General features: G+C 44.0%; 1 protein-coding gene across 3 annotated transcripts in view; it reads left to right on the forward strand.

Moving 5' to 3' along the window:
* LOC146009833 (uncharacterized) overlaps positions 1–13,834 on the forward strand; it is a 72,520-nt gene extending 58,686 nt beyond the window's left edge. For all 3 annotated transcript variants that reach the window (XM_083150359.1, XM_083150361.1, XM_083150358.1), the window contains one exon: positions 12,604–13,834. In XM_083150359.1, coding sequence (XP_083006485.1) covers positions 12,604–13,742 — 1,139 coding nt within the window. In that variant the 3' untranslated portion in view covers positions 13,743–13,834. The remainder of the gene's footprint in view (positions 1–12,603) is intronic.
* The last annotated feature ends 4,385 nt before the right edge of the window (positions 13,835–18,219 follow it).

Consider the following 18,219-nt stretch of genomic DNA (forward strand, 5'->3'; position numbering starts at 1 on the left):
CTTCCAGAAAAGTTAAAAATCTCTCCTGGGAAGGCAACAAGTTATTTGTGTTTCAAGACTTTTCGGCGGAGCTATCCCGAGCACGGAAAGCCTTTTCCACCATTTGCTCCACACTTGCCTCGGAAGGCCGGAAGTTCGGACTATTGTATCCAGCCAAACTCCGTTTTTACGAGGGAACATCCTTCAAAGATTTTACAAACCCTCACGACGCCGCTGCTTATCTGAAAGAATCCTCCAATATTCCCCGAGAAGACATCTCGGACACCGTCAACTGTTAGTACACCCCTAGAGAATTCCCAACTTCAATGTTATTCCGGGACTTATATTGTTACCGCTCTCTTGCAAGTTAAAACAACCAGCATGAAAGAAATTCATCAGACGACAGTCCCAAAAATCTTCTGGTCTACTTCAAGTTATACACCCCAACTCCGGTTTGATACCCAGAGATCCACCCGCATATGTTTATAATGCCAGATGTGCCTAGGGTTTCTCATCCCTATCTAATCTAAATAATAACCAGCCCAAGCTACTTAATGCTACTAATTATGCTGGGGGTCCGGGACTCACCCAAAGATGTTTCAGTTTATATTATATTGTTATATGATTATGTGTGTTCCCTATGTTCTCTCTTCTTTAAGCTAAGAATTTAATTCTATGTTCAATCTAAAAAGGGACGGCAAGACCGACTCTTAATTTACCTACTCCAGTAGAATGTGGTGGAAGTTAGGATGGACCGGCGGAGCTGTCTGCTTCAACCGGTAAAACCTCAATTCATGCTACCTTCCATAAATACATCGCTGATTATAGGAAGTTCGCTCCAAGGCCGTACAGCCTCTGGAGTTGCTCTTGTTGTTCTATCCTCTTTCCTTCTCTCCTTCGTCCCCCATTTCCCCCCCTCTGGATACCCCTACCTTCTGTGTCATGATGGCCCTGTCTTGCTTGCCTCTCCCCCGCCGCCCTCTGTGGTGGGGCTCAGCCCACAGGTTTCTTTAATTCAAAAATGTTCACAAAATGGAAAAAAGGGTGATTGCCAAGGTTTAAAATTTTTCTGGAAATATTTTTATCGATATGTGAAATGATAGATGATTTAAAAATAGCCACATGGAATGTGGGCGGGATTAATTCCCCAATAAAACGGAGAAAACTCCTGACTTACCTAAATAAAAATAATGTAAATTTGGCTTTTTTACAAGAAACCCATCTGGTGTCAAATGAAATCCCAAAATTACAAATGTTGGGTTGGGAAGTACTTGCTCACGCTTCTTTTTCTTCCAGAGCTAGAGGGGTTGCGATCTTGGCTCGAAGATCTCTCGCACTGGACGTTATTTCATCAGAAATAGACGATGAAGGCAGATATGTGGTGGTCAAGGTAAAATGTAATGGACATCCATACACATTGGCTAATATTTATGCTCCTCCACCCTACTCTAAACCCTTTTTTAGGTCCATAATCGCTCTTCTCTCCCTTTTTATGGAGGATAACCTTATAGTGGGCGGAGACTTTAATATGGTTCTTTCCCAGGTATTGGACAAGTCACTTATAAAAAGCAACCCACCACCATTACCCAAGGTGGGGGTTAATATGTTAATTAAATCCCTGAGACTAGTGGATGTGTGGAGGGCCCATCACCCAGACGAACGCTATTTTACCTGTCTATCAGCCGCGCATGGTTCCCTCTCCCGAATAGATTTCTTGTTAGTTTCCCACTCCCTTTTCCCATTGATAAACAACTCTCACATAGCCCCAATAGTCATATCACACCACGCCCTAGCTTCAATAACTATCCAATTCCCCAAAGAACCGGGATCAGCCAGGCTATGGAGATTCCCCTCCCGTTTCACCAAGTCGACTAAATTTAAACAATTCTTGGAGACGGCCTGGAAAGATTACAGTGTTAATAATGGTGAACACCTTTCCTCAGACCCAGTCCTGTTCTGGATGTCTATGAAGGTAGTTTTAAGAGGTTCACTCCTATCCTTCACAGCCGCCTCCAACAAAGAATATACAAGAAAATACCTATCTTTACAATCCTCAGTCTCAGACTCCTTCCACATCTACAAACAATCCCCTACCCCTCTGTCTAAACAGAACTATTCATTGGCTAAAACCCAATTTGAGGGCTATATATCAGAGATGGGAGACAGACAGTTCTTTTCAATATCTCATAAATTCCATCGTTTTGGAAATAAGTCAGGCAAACTCCTGTCAAATTTACTAAAAGGTTCCACAAAACCTGCAGTAGTTCACCCCCTAAAAACTTCATCAGGCCTCCTAACCAAAAACAATAAGGATATAGCTCAAACAATGCAAGCCTTTTACAAAGACCTTTACACATCCACCATTATTTCACCCAGCCCTAACTCCAACACCCCAGCTTTGAATTTATCTGAACCCGTAGCCACTGAGTCTCCCTCCCCTATGTGGAATTCCCTGTCTTTCCCGAATCTGACCCCTGAACAATCTGAATCCCTAGCAGCACCAATCACAAGCGAAGAGCTGGAGAGAGCCATTAAATCACTAAAACCAAATAAAGCCCCAGGCCCGGACGGCTATAGTGGAGAATTTTACAAACTATTGGCCCCTCTCATTCAACCTGTCCTTCTCAAAGTGTTTAACACCCTTCTTTCTACCAATACCCCTCCGGTACAGTTTAATGCAGCAGTTCTAAAGATTCTCCCTAAACCTGGTAGGGACCTCTCCCTGCCAGGCTCATATCGCCCCATTTCATTATTAAATTTAGACTATAAATTACTAGCGAAAATTATAGCTGATAGGCTCAAAATAATTCTGCCTTCTATTATACATCCAGACCAGACTGGATTTATTGCAGGACGACACTCCAATCTCAATGTCCGGAAGGTCATAGCTGCAATCTCCCCAAACTTACATGGTCCTACCCACATAAATCAGGCTATTCTTTCGGTAGACGCCGAAAAAGCCTTCGACCTCATCGAATGGTCCCATCTATTTTACACCTTACATAAATTTGGATTCCCCCCCGCCTTCACGCATATTTTAAAAATCCTCTATCATCAACCCCACACACAAGTTGCCTGCAACGGTATTCTATCTTCTCCCTTTATAATTGAAAAAGGAACAAGGCAGGGTTGCCCCCTTTCACCCTTACTCTTCGCGATAGCCCTGGAACCGCTGGCGATGGCCCTTCGAGCTTCCCATGTCTATAAAGGCATTCACATCAGACAAAGGGAACTGAAAGTTTCTTTGTTTGCTGATGACATGCTGCTATTCATCTCCGACCCAATCACATCTTTGCAGGAAATATTTCGACTCATAGAAGAGTTTGGATCAAAGGCAGGATACAAAATCAATGTAGCCAAATCCGAATTGCTTCCCCTAAACCTCTCCACCCACCTTCTAAACCAGATTACCTCCACCTCCCCACTTAAAATAACAAACACTCACTTTAAATACTTAGGTGTTCAAATATCAGGAGACCCCCTCTCACTATACGACCTTAACTTTAAAACTACTATTACCAAATTAATTACAAAAATGGAAGGATGGATGGACTTACCCCTTTCCTTACTAGGTAGAATTGCGGTAGTGAAAACAATCTTATTTCCCAAACTGTTATATGTAATGCAACTTCTTCCATTCTCTTTTACTTTAATTGATGAAAAACGTCTAAAACGCTCTATAACCAGGTTCATATGGCAGGGAAAAAAAACCAAGATAGCATACTCCAAATTAATCCTAGACAGGGGGGAAGGTGGAACAGGCACTCCTGACTTTCCCACCTACTCTTTAGCTATCTTGTCCCGATGTGCAGCAGACTGGATCCTTGAACGTAACACTTATACGGATTACACCTTAGATTCAGAGTTATTTTTTCCATATTCACTTAATGCCCTATTACATTCCAAAAAATCTTTTATACCCCCTGCAGTGTTCAACCACCTCCTCTTCCAAGACACATATCTAGCCTGGATAAAACTCCATAAAAAACTAGGTCTGACCCACACTTCTTCAACACATACCACCCTTTGGGGCAATCCATCTTTTCCCCCCTCATTAACTAATAATCTCTTTCGCCAGTGGAAGGAGAGGGGACTATGCGCGGCGAACCAAATCTTTGATCCAGGGGGCTCGATATGTACCTTTGCCACACTAAAGGAGAGATTTGCTCTCCCAAACTCCCATTTTTTTATGTTCTTGCAGGCCAGACATTATGTATTGTCACTGTGTCAGGGTCAACCTGACTCCGCACCACCAAACACAATTAAGAAGCTCCTACTACGTTGGGCGAACTCCCCGTACAAGTTAAAACATATTTATGCCCCATTGGTGGGCCTACATGCATCCACATCCTTTCAATCCCTTGTTAATGCCTGGAAAAGAGATGTGCCTTCTATAGATTCCGCCGAGCTATTATTCACAAATTTTGCCTCCTCACTCAAAATACTAGGATCCTCATACCTCCAAGATGTTCATATAAAATCCATACACAGGGCCTATTTGCCTCCGTCTACCAGAGCATATTTCGACACCACTGTGGATGCCCACTGTTCCAGATGCGGGAGATCTCGAGCCGATTTCCTACATTGTTTATGGGATTGTCCCAAGATTAGGAGGTTTTGGTTTAAAGTATATGTCTTCATAAATTCACATTTTTCCTTAAACCTACAATTGTCTCCTAAAGCTAGTCTATGTCTGATATTTAATGACTGGGACCACGATCCTAAGGTTATTCCTTTACTTCATATGTTATCCATGATATTTACGGTCGCGAAAAAATTAATATTAAAACATTGGACTGTCAAGACGGCCCCCTCCATGGGTCAACTCCATGCCATGATGCTCCAACATTTATACTTTGATAAAAAGACATTGTTGGCTGTACCAACCGCCTCTACTAGTAGTTTCCACAAAAAATGGGACCCATATATCTCTACGCTCTCACCAGCTGATAGACTTAAGATTCTCCAATCAAGCGATCTAATTACCTGGAAATCGATATTACACCCTTCCTCGAATACAACAACCACCTGAGCTAAATTGGGCCTTGTTCCTTTCTCACAGTAAACCTACCTTCATCCCGAGAGTTATGAAAACTTATCAATGTTTATATTAAACCCGAATGTAGAAACCTTATCTTTCTTAACAGCAACTGGGGCTGACGCCCCTTGGCGGAGACGCGGAGGTGAAGTGGGCCGAAAAACCTGACGAGACAATACCCCCCCCCCCCCCCCCCCCCCCTCGCTACCCTCTCTCTCATTCCCTCTCTTACCTCTATTCCCCCCCCCCCTCCCTCCCACCACAAATATAATCAGTTTTCCCATAGGGTTGTTGTTCAGATAATTAAAAAGGAAAAAAAAATAGTTAAGTACAACCTTGAGTTAGCAATGTTCCGATCAACCGGACACTTCAGAACTGTGTTGTGTTGTGATATACTTTGACATGTTCTAATATATATTATGTAATGTCTGGCTGGAAAGCCTATCTTATTCAACTATGTAATACTCAAGGATTGTTTCACAACAATCTCTACTGTTTAATATTTGTTTGTCATTTACAAATACCAATAAAAAGTTATTAAAAAAAAAAAAAAGATGCTGTAACGGAATCTGCTGCGCTATATAAGACGCTGTAACGGAAACTGCTGCGCTATATAAGACACTGTAACGGAATCTGCTGCGCTATATAAGACGCTGTAACGGAATCTGCTGCACTATATAAGACACTGTAATGGTATCTGCTGCGCTATATAAGACGCTGTAACGGAATCTGCTGCGCTATATAAGACACTGTAACGGAATCTGCTGCGCTATATAAGACGCTGTAACGGAAACTGCTGCGCTATATAAGACACTGTAACGGAATCTGCTGCGCTATATAAGACGCTGTAACGGAATCTGCTGCACTATATAAGACACTGTAACGGAATCTGCTGCGCTATATAAGACGCTGTAACGGAATCTGCTGCGCTATATAAGATGCTGTAACGGAATCTGCTGCGCTATATAAGACACTGTAACGGAATCTGCTGCGCTATATAAGACACTGTAACGGAATCTGCTTCACTATATAAGACGCTGTAACGGAATATGCTGCTCTATATAAGACACTGTAACGGAATCTGCTGCGCTATATAAGACACTTAACGCAATCTGCTGCGCTATATAAGACACTGTAACGGAATCTGCTGCGCTATATAAGACACTGTAACGCAATCTGCTGCGCTATATAAGACACTGTAACGGAATCTGCTGCGCTATATAAGACACTGTAACGGAATCTGCTGCGCTATATAAGACGCTGTAACGGAATCTGCTGCGCTATATAAGACGCTGTAACGGAATCTGCTGCGCTATATAAGACGCTGTAACGGAATCTGCTGCACTATATAAGACACTGTAACGGAATCTGCTGCGCTATATAAGACGCTGTAACGGAATCTGCTGCGCTATATAAGACGCTGTAACGGAATCTGCTGCGCTATATAAGACGCTGTAACGGAATCTGCTGCGCTATATAAGACACTGTAACGGAATCTGCTGCGCTATATAAGACACTGTAACGGAATCTGCTTCACTATATAAGACGCTGTAACGGAATATGCTGCTCTATATAAGACACTGTAACGGAATCTGCTGCACTATATAAGACCCTGTAACGGAATATGCTGCTCTATATAAGACACTGTAACGGAATCTGATGCGCTATATAAGACACTGTAACGGAATCTGCTGCGCTATATAAGACACTGTAACGGAATCTGCTGCGCTATATAAGACACTGTAACGGAATCTGCTGCGCTATATAAGACGCTGTAACGGAATCTGCTGCGCTATATAAGACGCTGTAACGGAATCTGCTGCCCTATATAAGACACTGTAACGGAATCTGCTGCGCTATATAACACACTGTAACGGAATCTGCTGCGCTATATAAGACACTGTAACGGAATCTGATGCGCTATATAAGACACTGTAACGGAATCTGTTGCGCTATATAAGACGCTGTAACGGAATCTGCTGCGCTATATAAGACGCTGTAACGGAATCTGCTGCGCTATATAAGACTCTGTAAATAAATAAATAAACAAATACATCTAATGTTTAGAAAAAAAACCAAGAACATTGATTCAAAAAATAACAGGTGAATCATTCTATGAGTGGTGTCCAGCAGTACATATATGCCAATCACTGTTCATTTCTAGGCAGGATTGATCAGCAATACTTATTACAGCATAATGCACTTAAACGTATTTAACTGTTAATATATTGGCTTATCTTTGGCACAATTATATGCTGTAATGCAGCTGCAGGTGGGGCAGATGTAACATGTGCAGAGGGATTTAAGGTGGCCAAACATCTACAGATTTATTGTCCGATCTGTCTGGTTGGAACAAAATCCTGGTAAAAGATGAGAGCAAATGACAGTTGACCATTTGCTTTGAAATTCTGAAAAACTGTCATTCAGATATTACCAGGTGTTTGTTCCAACCGGCCAGATCTGACAATCGATCTGTAGATGTATGGCCACCTTTAGATTTGTGTGAGTTATTTTGTTTCTGTGCAAGTTAAATACCTGCTGCATTATTTTTACACTGCCATTTAGATTTCAGTTTCAACACACCCCACCCAAATTTAACTCTCTCAGCACGTTACATCTGCCCCACCTGCAGTCCAGCATTTTTTTGCCCATTTTGAGAACAAATTTGTACTGCGATCAGGTCTGATTAAGGGCTATTATGCAGTGTTATATTTCACACAGTGTCACCGAAATTCCATTTAGAGTATTTGTGCTTCTTCTATTATAAACACGTTCAGGAGAAAACACACAATATTCACAATTGTGACCATGAAAATGGGTCAATTATTAGGGATTTTTTTCTCCCACCAGTCAGTCACTTTGCACTAGGACAAGCTCATACTCTCTTTTACTATGCTAAAGTATATTAATGAACCACTCTAAGACATCCTGACATAATATAACTAGATCGGAGCATCTTCATAGTTTTCGTTATTTTCACCTAAAAAGTGAAACTTCAGGCCTCTTGCCAGAACAGAAGATGTTGACTCAGATCAAAATGCTTTTGCACGTTTCTTATTCAGGTCAAGTCACAACTTTCCCACCCTAGCCGATACTGAATTTGTCAATTTAAATTTTTTTACTCCGCCCTAATAAATATAAATAAATATATATATATATATATATATATATATATATATATATATATATATATATATATATATATATATATATATATATATATATATATATATATATATATATATAGGGAAAGAACGGGCACTCAGGGTCTTGATAGTGGTGAAACAAAGACTGTTTATTCAGTCGGATGGTCCGTCTACGTTTCGGGGTCTCCCCCTTCGTCAGGACAGGTAAAAGGTATAACAACATAGAAGTGCAATACATGTGAATTATAAATGATAATTTATAATTCCCGCTCTGATGCGCCGGAGGGATGACACTGTCAATCACAGTGACGTCATCACGGCGCGATCGCACCCGGAAGTCAGCCCAGCGGTCCCGGAGAGTGAGCGCAAGCTTCAGGAGGGGTAAGTCACTGAGCCTTTATAATTCACATGTATTGCACTTCTATGTTGTTATACCTTTTACCTGTCCTGACGAAGGGGGAGACCCCGAAACGTAGACGGACCATCCGACAATAAACAGTCTTTGTTTCACCACTATCAAGACCCTGAGTGCCCGTTCTTTCCCTATTTATCTACAAGGGGCTGGAAGGTCCCTATCACCGGCACCTGGGCATATACAACACTCTCTGGCTATCCTAAGACCTGCTGTGCCGGATCCTTTCTCTGTGTATATATATATATATATATATATATATATATATATATATATATATATGTGTGTGTGTGTGTGTTTTTATATTGAATACGGTAAGATACAGGCAACAGCGATCAGATAGGTAAGACGTGAACCAGGAAAGGGCTGTGTCATTAGGACCTAGGGAGTGGAGTGTTTGTAGGAGAAGAGTGTGATCCACAGTGTCAAATGCAGCAGAATGATCCCCCCGGCTACCAGAGGCAGCGCGGCACTACCGCTGCCTTCTGCCTCCCCCCGGCATACCAGAGGTTAAGTCCGCCACCTCGCTGCAGTCGCTGGAGCTGACCCGGGGCTGCAGTGTACCCTGCCCTTGGCTGGCTCCTCCCCCAGGCACCCGGAGGTAACGCAGCATTGCCTCCCGCCTCCAGTGCGCCGGGGGTTAAGTGCACCCCGCTGCAGCGCCACAGTGTCCCTGCCCCCCCATGCTGGCGCCACATGCCAGGACTTACAGCGGAAGCGCCTGACAGTCCCCAGGCTCCCCTTCCCCTGGGGTGCACATAGAGGGTGGCCACGGCACCCATTCAACACAAACACAGGAAAATTGGTACAATTTAAAGAAGCAGCGGCTAGCGCCAAGTACATTTTGAATTTTGACGCCAAAAAAGGGGGAATTGAGATAAGGATACTTCTGGTTGAGTTGTGACCGGAAGTAATCTTCAAGGATCGATATAACAAGTAACGTTCCAGGCCATGGCTGAACCACAGAATTAGCCTCAAAACTCTGGAAGCCCAAATAAGATATTCACTGTAAGAATAACAAGCATGAAGTATGTAAGCCTAGGAGGACTGCGACCAGAAGATGCATAGAGTAGGCTCACCAAGTCCGTGTGAGGGTTACAAACCTTAAAATATTCCTGACATCTCCACCTACCCTGTCAAAATAACTTGTACGACAAAGTGTAGTCCTGGGAACATGGAAGGGTTACAGCTACTGCAATAGAGAAATGTGAGGATGTTTTCCAGCCCACAGAAAATGTCATCCATGCCGTATTAATAATGGTGTGGTCACGTCTTCAGTGGTAGCATGTGAGATAGGTATCGGAGGCAAGGAAGAAATGATGCCCCTAATGAGCCCACACCTAGGAGTGCCATGTGGACCGACCATGACCCTGCTGACAGAGGAAATGGCAACAGCGCCATAGTGAACTCTGAAGGCTGATGATGATCAAAAGAACCTTGACTGGGACTGGTCACAGTGATGGAACCAATGCAGTTTTTATGGTACCCAATCGATTGGTCAACAGTGAAAAAGGTCAATAGTTTGACGTGAAAAGGTCTCCGTGCATTAGGCGGACATAGTCCCACGGTCTCCGTGCATTAGGCGGACATAGTCCCACGGTCTCCGTGCATTAGGTGGGCATAGTCCCACGGTCTCCGTGCATTAGGTGGACATAGTCCCACGGTCTCCGTGCATTAGGTGGACATAGTCCCACGGTCTCCGTGCATTAGGTGGGCATAGTCCCACTGTCTCCGTGCATTAGGTGGACATAGTCCCACGGTCTCCGTGCATTAGGTGGGCATAGTCCCACGGTCTCCGTGCATTAGGCGGACATAGTCCCACGGTCTCCGTGCATTAGGTGGGCATAGTCCCACGGTCTCTGTGCATTAGGTGGGCATAGTCCCACGGTCTCCGTGCATTAGGTGGACATAGTCCCACGGTCTCCGTGCATTAGGCGGACATAGTCCCACGGTCTCCGTGCATTAGGTGGACATAGTTCCACGGTCTCCGTGCATTAGGCGGACATAGTCCCACGGTCTCCGTGCATTAGGCGGGCATAGTCCCACGGTTTCCGTGCATTAGGTGGACCTAGTCCCACGGTTTCCGTGCATTAGGCGGACCTAGTCCCACGGTTTCCGTGCATTAGGCGGACATAGTCCCACGGTCTCCGTGCATTAGGCGGACATAGTCCCACGGTCTCCGTGCATTAGGCGGACATAGTCCCACGGTCTCCGTGCATTAGGTGGGCATAGTCCCACGGTCTCCGTGCATTAGGTGGACATAGTCCCACGGTCTCCGTGCATTAGGTGGACATAGTCCCACTGTCTCCGTGCATTAGGCGGACATAGTCCCACGGTCTCCGTGCATTAGGTGGGCATAGTCCCACGGTCTCCGTGCATTAGGTGGGCATAGTCCCACGGTCTCCGTGCATTAGGTGGGCATAGTCCCACTGTCTCCGTGCATTAGGTGGACATAGTCCCACGGTCTCCGTGCATTAGGTGGGCATAGTCCCACGGTCTCCGTGCATTAGGCGGACATAGTCCCACGGTCTCCGTGCATTAGGCGGACATAGTCCCACGGTCTCCGTGCATTAGGCGGACATAGTCCCACGGTCTCCGTGCATTAGGTGGACATAGTCCCACGGTCTCCGTGCATTAGGTGGACATAGTCCCACGGTCTCCGTGCATTAGGTGGACATAGTCCCACGGTCTCCGTGCATTAGGTGGACATAGTCCCACGGTCTCCGTGCATTAGGCGGACATAGTCCCACGGTCTCCGTGCATTAGGCGGGCATAGTCCCACTGTCTCCGTGCATTAGGCGGACATAGTCCCACGGTCTCCGTGCATTAGGTGGGCATAGTCCCACGGTCTCCGTGCATTAGGTGGACATAGTCCCACGGTCTCCGTGCATTAGGTGGGCATAGTCCCACTGTCTCCGTGCATTAGGTGGACATAGTCCCACGGTCTCCGTGCATTAGGTGGGCATAGTCCCACGGTCTCCGTGCATTAGGCGGGCATAGTCCCACGGTCTCCGTGCATTAGGTGGGCATAGTCCCACGGTCTCTGTGCATTAGGTGGGCATAGTCCCACGGTCTCCGTGCATTAGGTGGACATAGTCCCACGGTCTCCGTGCATTAGGTGGGCATAGTCCCACTGTCTCCGTGCATTAGGTGGACATAGTCCCACGGTCTCCGTGCATTAGGTGGGCATAGTCCCACGGTCTCCGTGCATTAGGCGGGCATAGTCCCACGGTCTCCGTGCATTAGGTGGGCATAGTCCCACGGTCTCTGTGCATTAGGTGGGCATAGTCCCACGGTCTCCGTGCATTAGGTGGACATAGTCCCACGGTCTCCGTGCATTAGGCGGACATAGTCCCACGGTCTCCGTGCATTAGGTGGACATAGTCCCACGGTCTCCGTGCATTAGGCGGACATAGTCCCACGGTCTCCGTGCATTAGGCGGGCATAGTCCCACTGTCTCCGTGCATTAGGCGGGCATGTTCCCACGGTCTCCATGACAATTGTCAGCACACTTGTTGTGGGGGGGGGGGGGGGGGTGGAGAGAGTAAATGGGTACTTGTGTATTATCTGGGCTCCCGATTTTTTCATTTCATGCCACTACTTAAGGCATGCGATGCAATGCAATTTTTCATTGTAAAGACCCGATTTTTAATTGTATAGTCACCCATGGGTGATTTCATACCCCCACTATCCAAGTACGCATGGAGTTGATTTTATATAGTGGGGCGAGTGGACGCGGATTACTTTTACAAGTGGCTGCGCTCCCCACACTATATAACATCAACTCCATGCGTACTTGGATAGTGGGGGTATGAAATCACCCATGGGTGACTATACAATGAAAAATCGGGTCTTTACAATGAAAAATCGCATTGCATGAATTGTATGCCACTATATTGTATGCGATGCGATGCGATACAATGAATAAATCAAGCGCCCAGATTACACGAGTACTAGTAAATGTATCACTGCAATACAGATTACTGTACGTATGAATGGTATAAATATTTGTTTTCTATTTCCGGCAGGTGGACACAGAAGGAGGAAGACAGTGACGAGTTATCTCATTTTCTCTCCAAATTTTAAAATGGAAGATAAAAACATTGTAGAAAATTCTACAACGAGAACCCCAATTCCCCTAAATAAACATCAAGTCCCGGATAGTGCAGATATTTCATCTTCTAATAAGGTGGATGTGGTTACACACAGAACATGTTTTACTGACGATACAGTCTTTCTCTGTTCTGAGTGTGGGAAATATTTTGCACAGAAATCAGGTCTTGTTAAACATCAGAGAAGTCACACAGGTGAGAGGCCATTTCCATGCTCTGTGTGTGGGAAATGTTTTACAGACAAATCACATCTTGTGCGACATCAGAAAACTCACTCAGGAGAGAAACCATTTCCATGTTCTGAGTGTGGGAAATGTTTTACATACAAATCAGATCTTGTTAGACATCAGAAAACTCACTCAGGTGAGAAACCTTTTCCATGTTCTTTGTGTGGGAAATGTTTTACATACAAATCGGATCTTGTTAGGCATCAGAGAACACACACAGGTAAGAAACCTTTTCCGTGCTACATGTGTCAGAAATGTTTTACGGACAAATCATCTCTTTTTAGACATCAAAAAAGTCACACAGGTCTGAGAGCATTTGCCTGCTCTGTGTGTGGGAAATATTTTAGACACAAAACAGCTCTTGTGGAGCATCAAAAAAGCCACACCGCTGTGAAATTATTTCCATACACTGAGTCTGGGAAATGTTTTATATACAACTCAGCGCTTTATGAACATCAGCTAGGTCACACAGGTGAGAAGCCATTTCCCTGTTCAGAGAGTGGGAAATGTTTTACACAGAAATCTGCTTTTGCTGAACACCAGAGAACTCATGCAGGGGAGAAACTATTTTCATGCTCTGAGTGTGAGAAATATTTCACAAAGAAATCATCTCTTCTTGCACACCAGAGAAGTCACACAGGTGAGAAACCATTTCCGTGTTCTGTGTGTGGGAAGTGTTTTACACGGAAATCACATCTTGTTATACATGTAAGAAGTCACACAGGGGAGAAGCCATTTCTTTGTTCCGAGTGTGATAAATGTTTTACAAGGAGATCACATCTTGTTAACCATCAGAAAATCCACATAAGAGAAAAGCAATTTGTATGAAGTGATAGAAAACATGCTGCATAAAATATATATATCTCAGGGATTCAGAGGGCGCTGATGTGTAAACCTTTGGTGTACATAGAATCTAGACTTATGCTGACAGTAACAGAAAGTCTTTAAATAATTCTGTTCTAAAAAAAGCTAAACACAGTCAAAAATCTGATTCCACAAATAACATTTGTAAAATGTCACACACTGTGCGTACAGTTATCCTATTGGCATCAGTAGTGAAGGTGATGATCCGCCTGGTAGCTGTTAACGGTTTGACAGAAAGATCATCAACAATATGGATCTAACGCGTTTTATCAAGGGCTGACTTAATCAGGGGTGGACATATAACATATGATCAAAAAGCCGTAACAGCAATAACAATACATAAATGCACAAGTACTGGTATAAAACAATAGTTTCATCATCCTAGTACTATGCATTTATGTATTATTGCAGTTACGACTTTTTGATCATATGTTATGTCCACGAAACGCGTTGGGTTCCATATTGTTGCTTTTTCTGTCAACCTGTTAACAGCTACCAGGCGGATCATCACGTTTATTACTGATGCCAATAGGATAACTGTACGCACAGTGTGTGACATTTTACAAATGGTATTTGTGTAATCAGATTTAAGATTGTGTTTAGCTTTTTTATAATAAAAACATTTAAAGACTTTCTGTTACTGTCAGCATAAGCCTAGATTCTATGTACACCAAAGGATTACACATCAGCGCCCTCTGAATCCGTGGAATACCTTCAGAGGAGCTGCTCTCATTCACTATTAGCGCACACTGTATAAATGATCACCTGGCCCCTCTGCATGGTGACATGAGTAAATGTGTCCGATCCTGCATTCTCCACCTTCATGACAGATGTTACTACATATTAAATATAGATCTGAGACACGTAGCAAGTACAGTCCTGGTGTCTCATTTATGTTTTACAACATAAGGGGAATGTAATGAGCAGTGCTTTAGGACCCAGTGACGTCAGTAGACTGTACCATGAAACAGCGCCTCTGCCCTTTGTCTGTGAGGTTTGTGTTTTGGTTAACGCGAGATTATATATATATATATATATATATATATATATATATATTCTATAGTTACCACAATCTATGCAAGATGCCTCCTGTATTATAAGGATGGTATTCTGATGGTATATAATGTTCCAGAGGTTCCCAAATGCAGTACTCATGGCATGCCAATAGTCCAAGTTTTAAGCATATCCATGCTTGGCCACAGGTGAGTTAATTAGCACCTTAGTCAATGTGATTTCTCATCTGGGCTGATCCAGGGATATACGGTAAACCTGGACTGTGTGGGAACTGCTATTATGCTTTAGGTTCATTTTCTTCTGTATTGAAAGTTTTCTCTTTATGTAATGAATGATGAAATAACAGTACTGTACTTACATGCTGATGACGTGTAATTCTGTGGTCTATGTAACAATATGGAAATAAAATGTGTCATTACTGAGCAGACTGAGTCTTTGTTGTTCTATATAACACATGAAGACAAAAAGCTCCAATAGGTGATCATCTGTATAATGTCTGGGAAGGGTGAGATGTGCGTACAGGACACAGCAGGACCAGCGAGGATCCAGCACGGCAACAGGCACAGCAGAATAGACGGAGGCCAGCAGGGTACTGTACAATGTATAAAGGGACAGAGAATAGTAAGAGGCTGGGTACTGTACAATGTTTTACACAGAGAGAGAATAGTAAGAGGACGGGTACCGTGCAATGTATATACGGAGAGAGAATAGTAAGAGGGAGGCCGGGTACTGTACGATGTATATACGGAGAGAGAATAGTAAAAGGGAGCCCGGGTACTGTACAATGTATATACGGTGAGAGAATAGTAAGAGGCCGGGTACTGTACAATGTATATACGGAGATAGAATAGTAAGAGGCCGGGTACTGTACAATGTTTTACAGAGAGAGAATAGTAAGAGGACGGGTACTGTGCAATGTATATACGGAGAGAGAATAGTAAGAGGCCGGGTACTGTACAATGTTTTACAGAGAGAGAATAGGAAGTGGGAGGCCGGGTACTGTACAATGTATATACGGAGAGAGAATAGTAAGAGGCCGGGTACTGTACAATGTATATACGGAGATAGAATAATAAGAGGGAGGCTGGGTACTGTACAATGTATATACGGAGAGAGAATAATAAGAGGGAGGCTGGGTACTGTACAATGTATATACAGAGAGAGAATAGTAAGAGGGAGGCCGGGTACTGTACGATGTATACACAGAGAGAGAATAGTAAGAGGGAGGCTGGGTACTGTACAATGTATATACAGAGAGAGAATAGTAAGTGGGAGGCCGGGTACTGTACTATGTATATATGGTGAGAGAATAGTAAGAGGGAGGCCGGGTACTGTACAATGTATATACAGAGAAAGAATAGTAAGAGGGAGGCCGGGTACTGTACATTGTATATACGGAGAGAGAATAGTAAGAGGGAGGCCGGGTACTGTACAATGTATATACGGAGAGAGAATAGTAAGAGGCCGGGTACTGTACAATGTATATACGGAGAGAGAATAGTAAGAGGGAGACCGGGTACTGTACAATGTATATACGGAGAGAGAATAGTATAGGGGGGCCGGGTACTGTACAATGTATATACGGAGAGAGAATAGTAAGAGGCCGGGGACTGTACAATGTATATACGGAGAGAGAATAGTAAGAGGGAGGCCGGGTACTGTACAATGTATATACGGAGAGAGAATAGTAAGAGGGAGGCCGGGTACTGTACAATGTATATACGGAGAGAGAATAGTAAGAGGCCGGGGACTGTACAATGTATATACGGAGAGAGAATAGTAAGAGGGAGGCCGGGGACTGTACAATGTATATACGGAGAGAGAATAGTAAGAGGGAGGCCGGGTACTGTACAATGTATATACGGAGAGAGAAAAGTAAGAGGCCGGGTACTGTACAATGTATATACGGAGAGAGAATAGTAAGAGGGAGGCCGGGTACTGTATGATGTATATACGGAGAGAGAATAGTAAGAGGGAGGCCGGGTACTGTACGATGTATACACAGAGAGAGAATAGTAAGAGGGAGGCCGGGTACTGTACGATGTATACACAGATAGAGAATAGTAAGAGGGAGGCCGGGTACTGTACGATGTATACACAGATAGAGAATATTAAGAGGGAGGCCAGGTACTGTACAATGTATATACGGTGAGAGAATAGTAAGAGGCCGGGTACTGTACAATGTATATACGGAGATAGAATAGTAAGAGGCCGGGTACTGTACAATGTATATACGGAGATAGAATAATAAGAGGGAGGCTGGGTACTGTACAATGTATATACGGAGAGAGAATAATAAGAGGGAGGCTGGGTACTGTACTATGTATATATAGAGAGAGAATAGTAAGAGGGAGGCCGGGTACTGTACGATGTATACACAGAGAGAGAATAGTAAGAGGGAGGCTGGGTACTGTACAATGTATATACAGAGAGAGAATAGTAAGTGGGAGGCCGGGTACTGTACTATGTATATATGGTGAGAGAATAGTAAGAGGGAGGCCGGGTACTGTACAATGTATATACAGAGAAAGAATAGTAAGAGGGAGGCCGGGTACTGTACATTGTATATACGGAGAGAGAATAGTAAGAGGGAGGCCGGGTACTGTACAATGTATATACGGAGAGAGAATAGTAAGAGGCCGGGTACTGTACAATGTATATACGGAGAGAGAATAGTAAGAGGGAGACCGGGTACTGTACAATGTATATACGGAGAGAGAATAGTATAGGGGGGCCGGGTACTGTACAATGTATATACGGAGAGAAAATAGTAAGAGGCCGGGGACTGTACAATGTATATACGGAGAGAGAATAGTAAGAGGGAGGCCGGGTACTGTACAATGTATATACGGAGAGAGAATAGTAAGAGGCCGGGTACTGTACAATGTATATACGGAGAGAGAATAGTAAGAGGCCGGGGACTGTACAATGTATATACGGAGAGAGAATAGTAAGAGGGAGGCCGGGGACTGTACAATGTATATACGGAGAGAGAATAGTAAGAGGGAGGCCGGGTACTGTATGATGTATATACGGAGAGAGAATAGTAAGAGGGAGGCCGGGTACTGTACAATGTATATACGGAGAGAGAAAAGTAAGAGGCCGGGTACTGTACAATGTATATACGGAGAGAGAATAGTAAGAGGGAGGCCGGGTACTGTATGATGTATATACGGAGAGAGAATAGTAAGAGGGAGGCCGGGTACTGTACGATGTATACACAGAGAGAGAATAGTAAGAGGGAGGCCGGGTACTGTACGATGTATACACAGATAGAGAATAGTAAGAGGGAGGCCGGGTACTGTACGATGTATACACAGATAGAGAATATTAAGAGGGAGGCCAGGTACTGTACGATGTATACACAGAGAGAGAATAGTAAGAGGGAGGCCGGGTACTGTACGATGTATATACGGAGAGAGAATAG

This window comes from Crinia signifera, chromosome 6 (assembly GCF_055691185.1).
Source record: "Crinia signifera chromosome 6, ASM5569118v1, whole genome shotgun sequence".
NCBI classification, from domain to species: domain Eukaryota; kingdom Metazoa; phylum Chordata; class Amphibia; order Anura; family Myobatrachidae; genus Crinia; species Crinia signifera.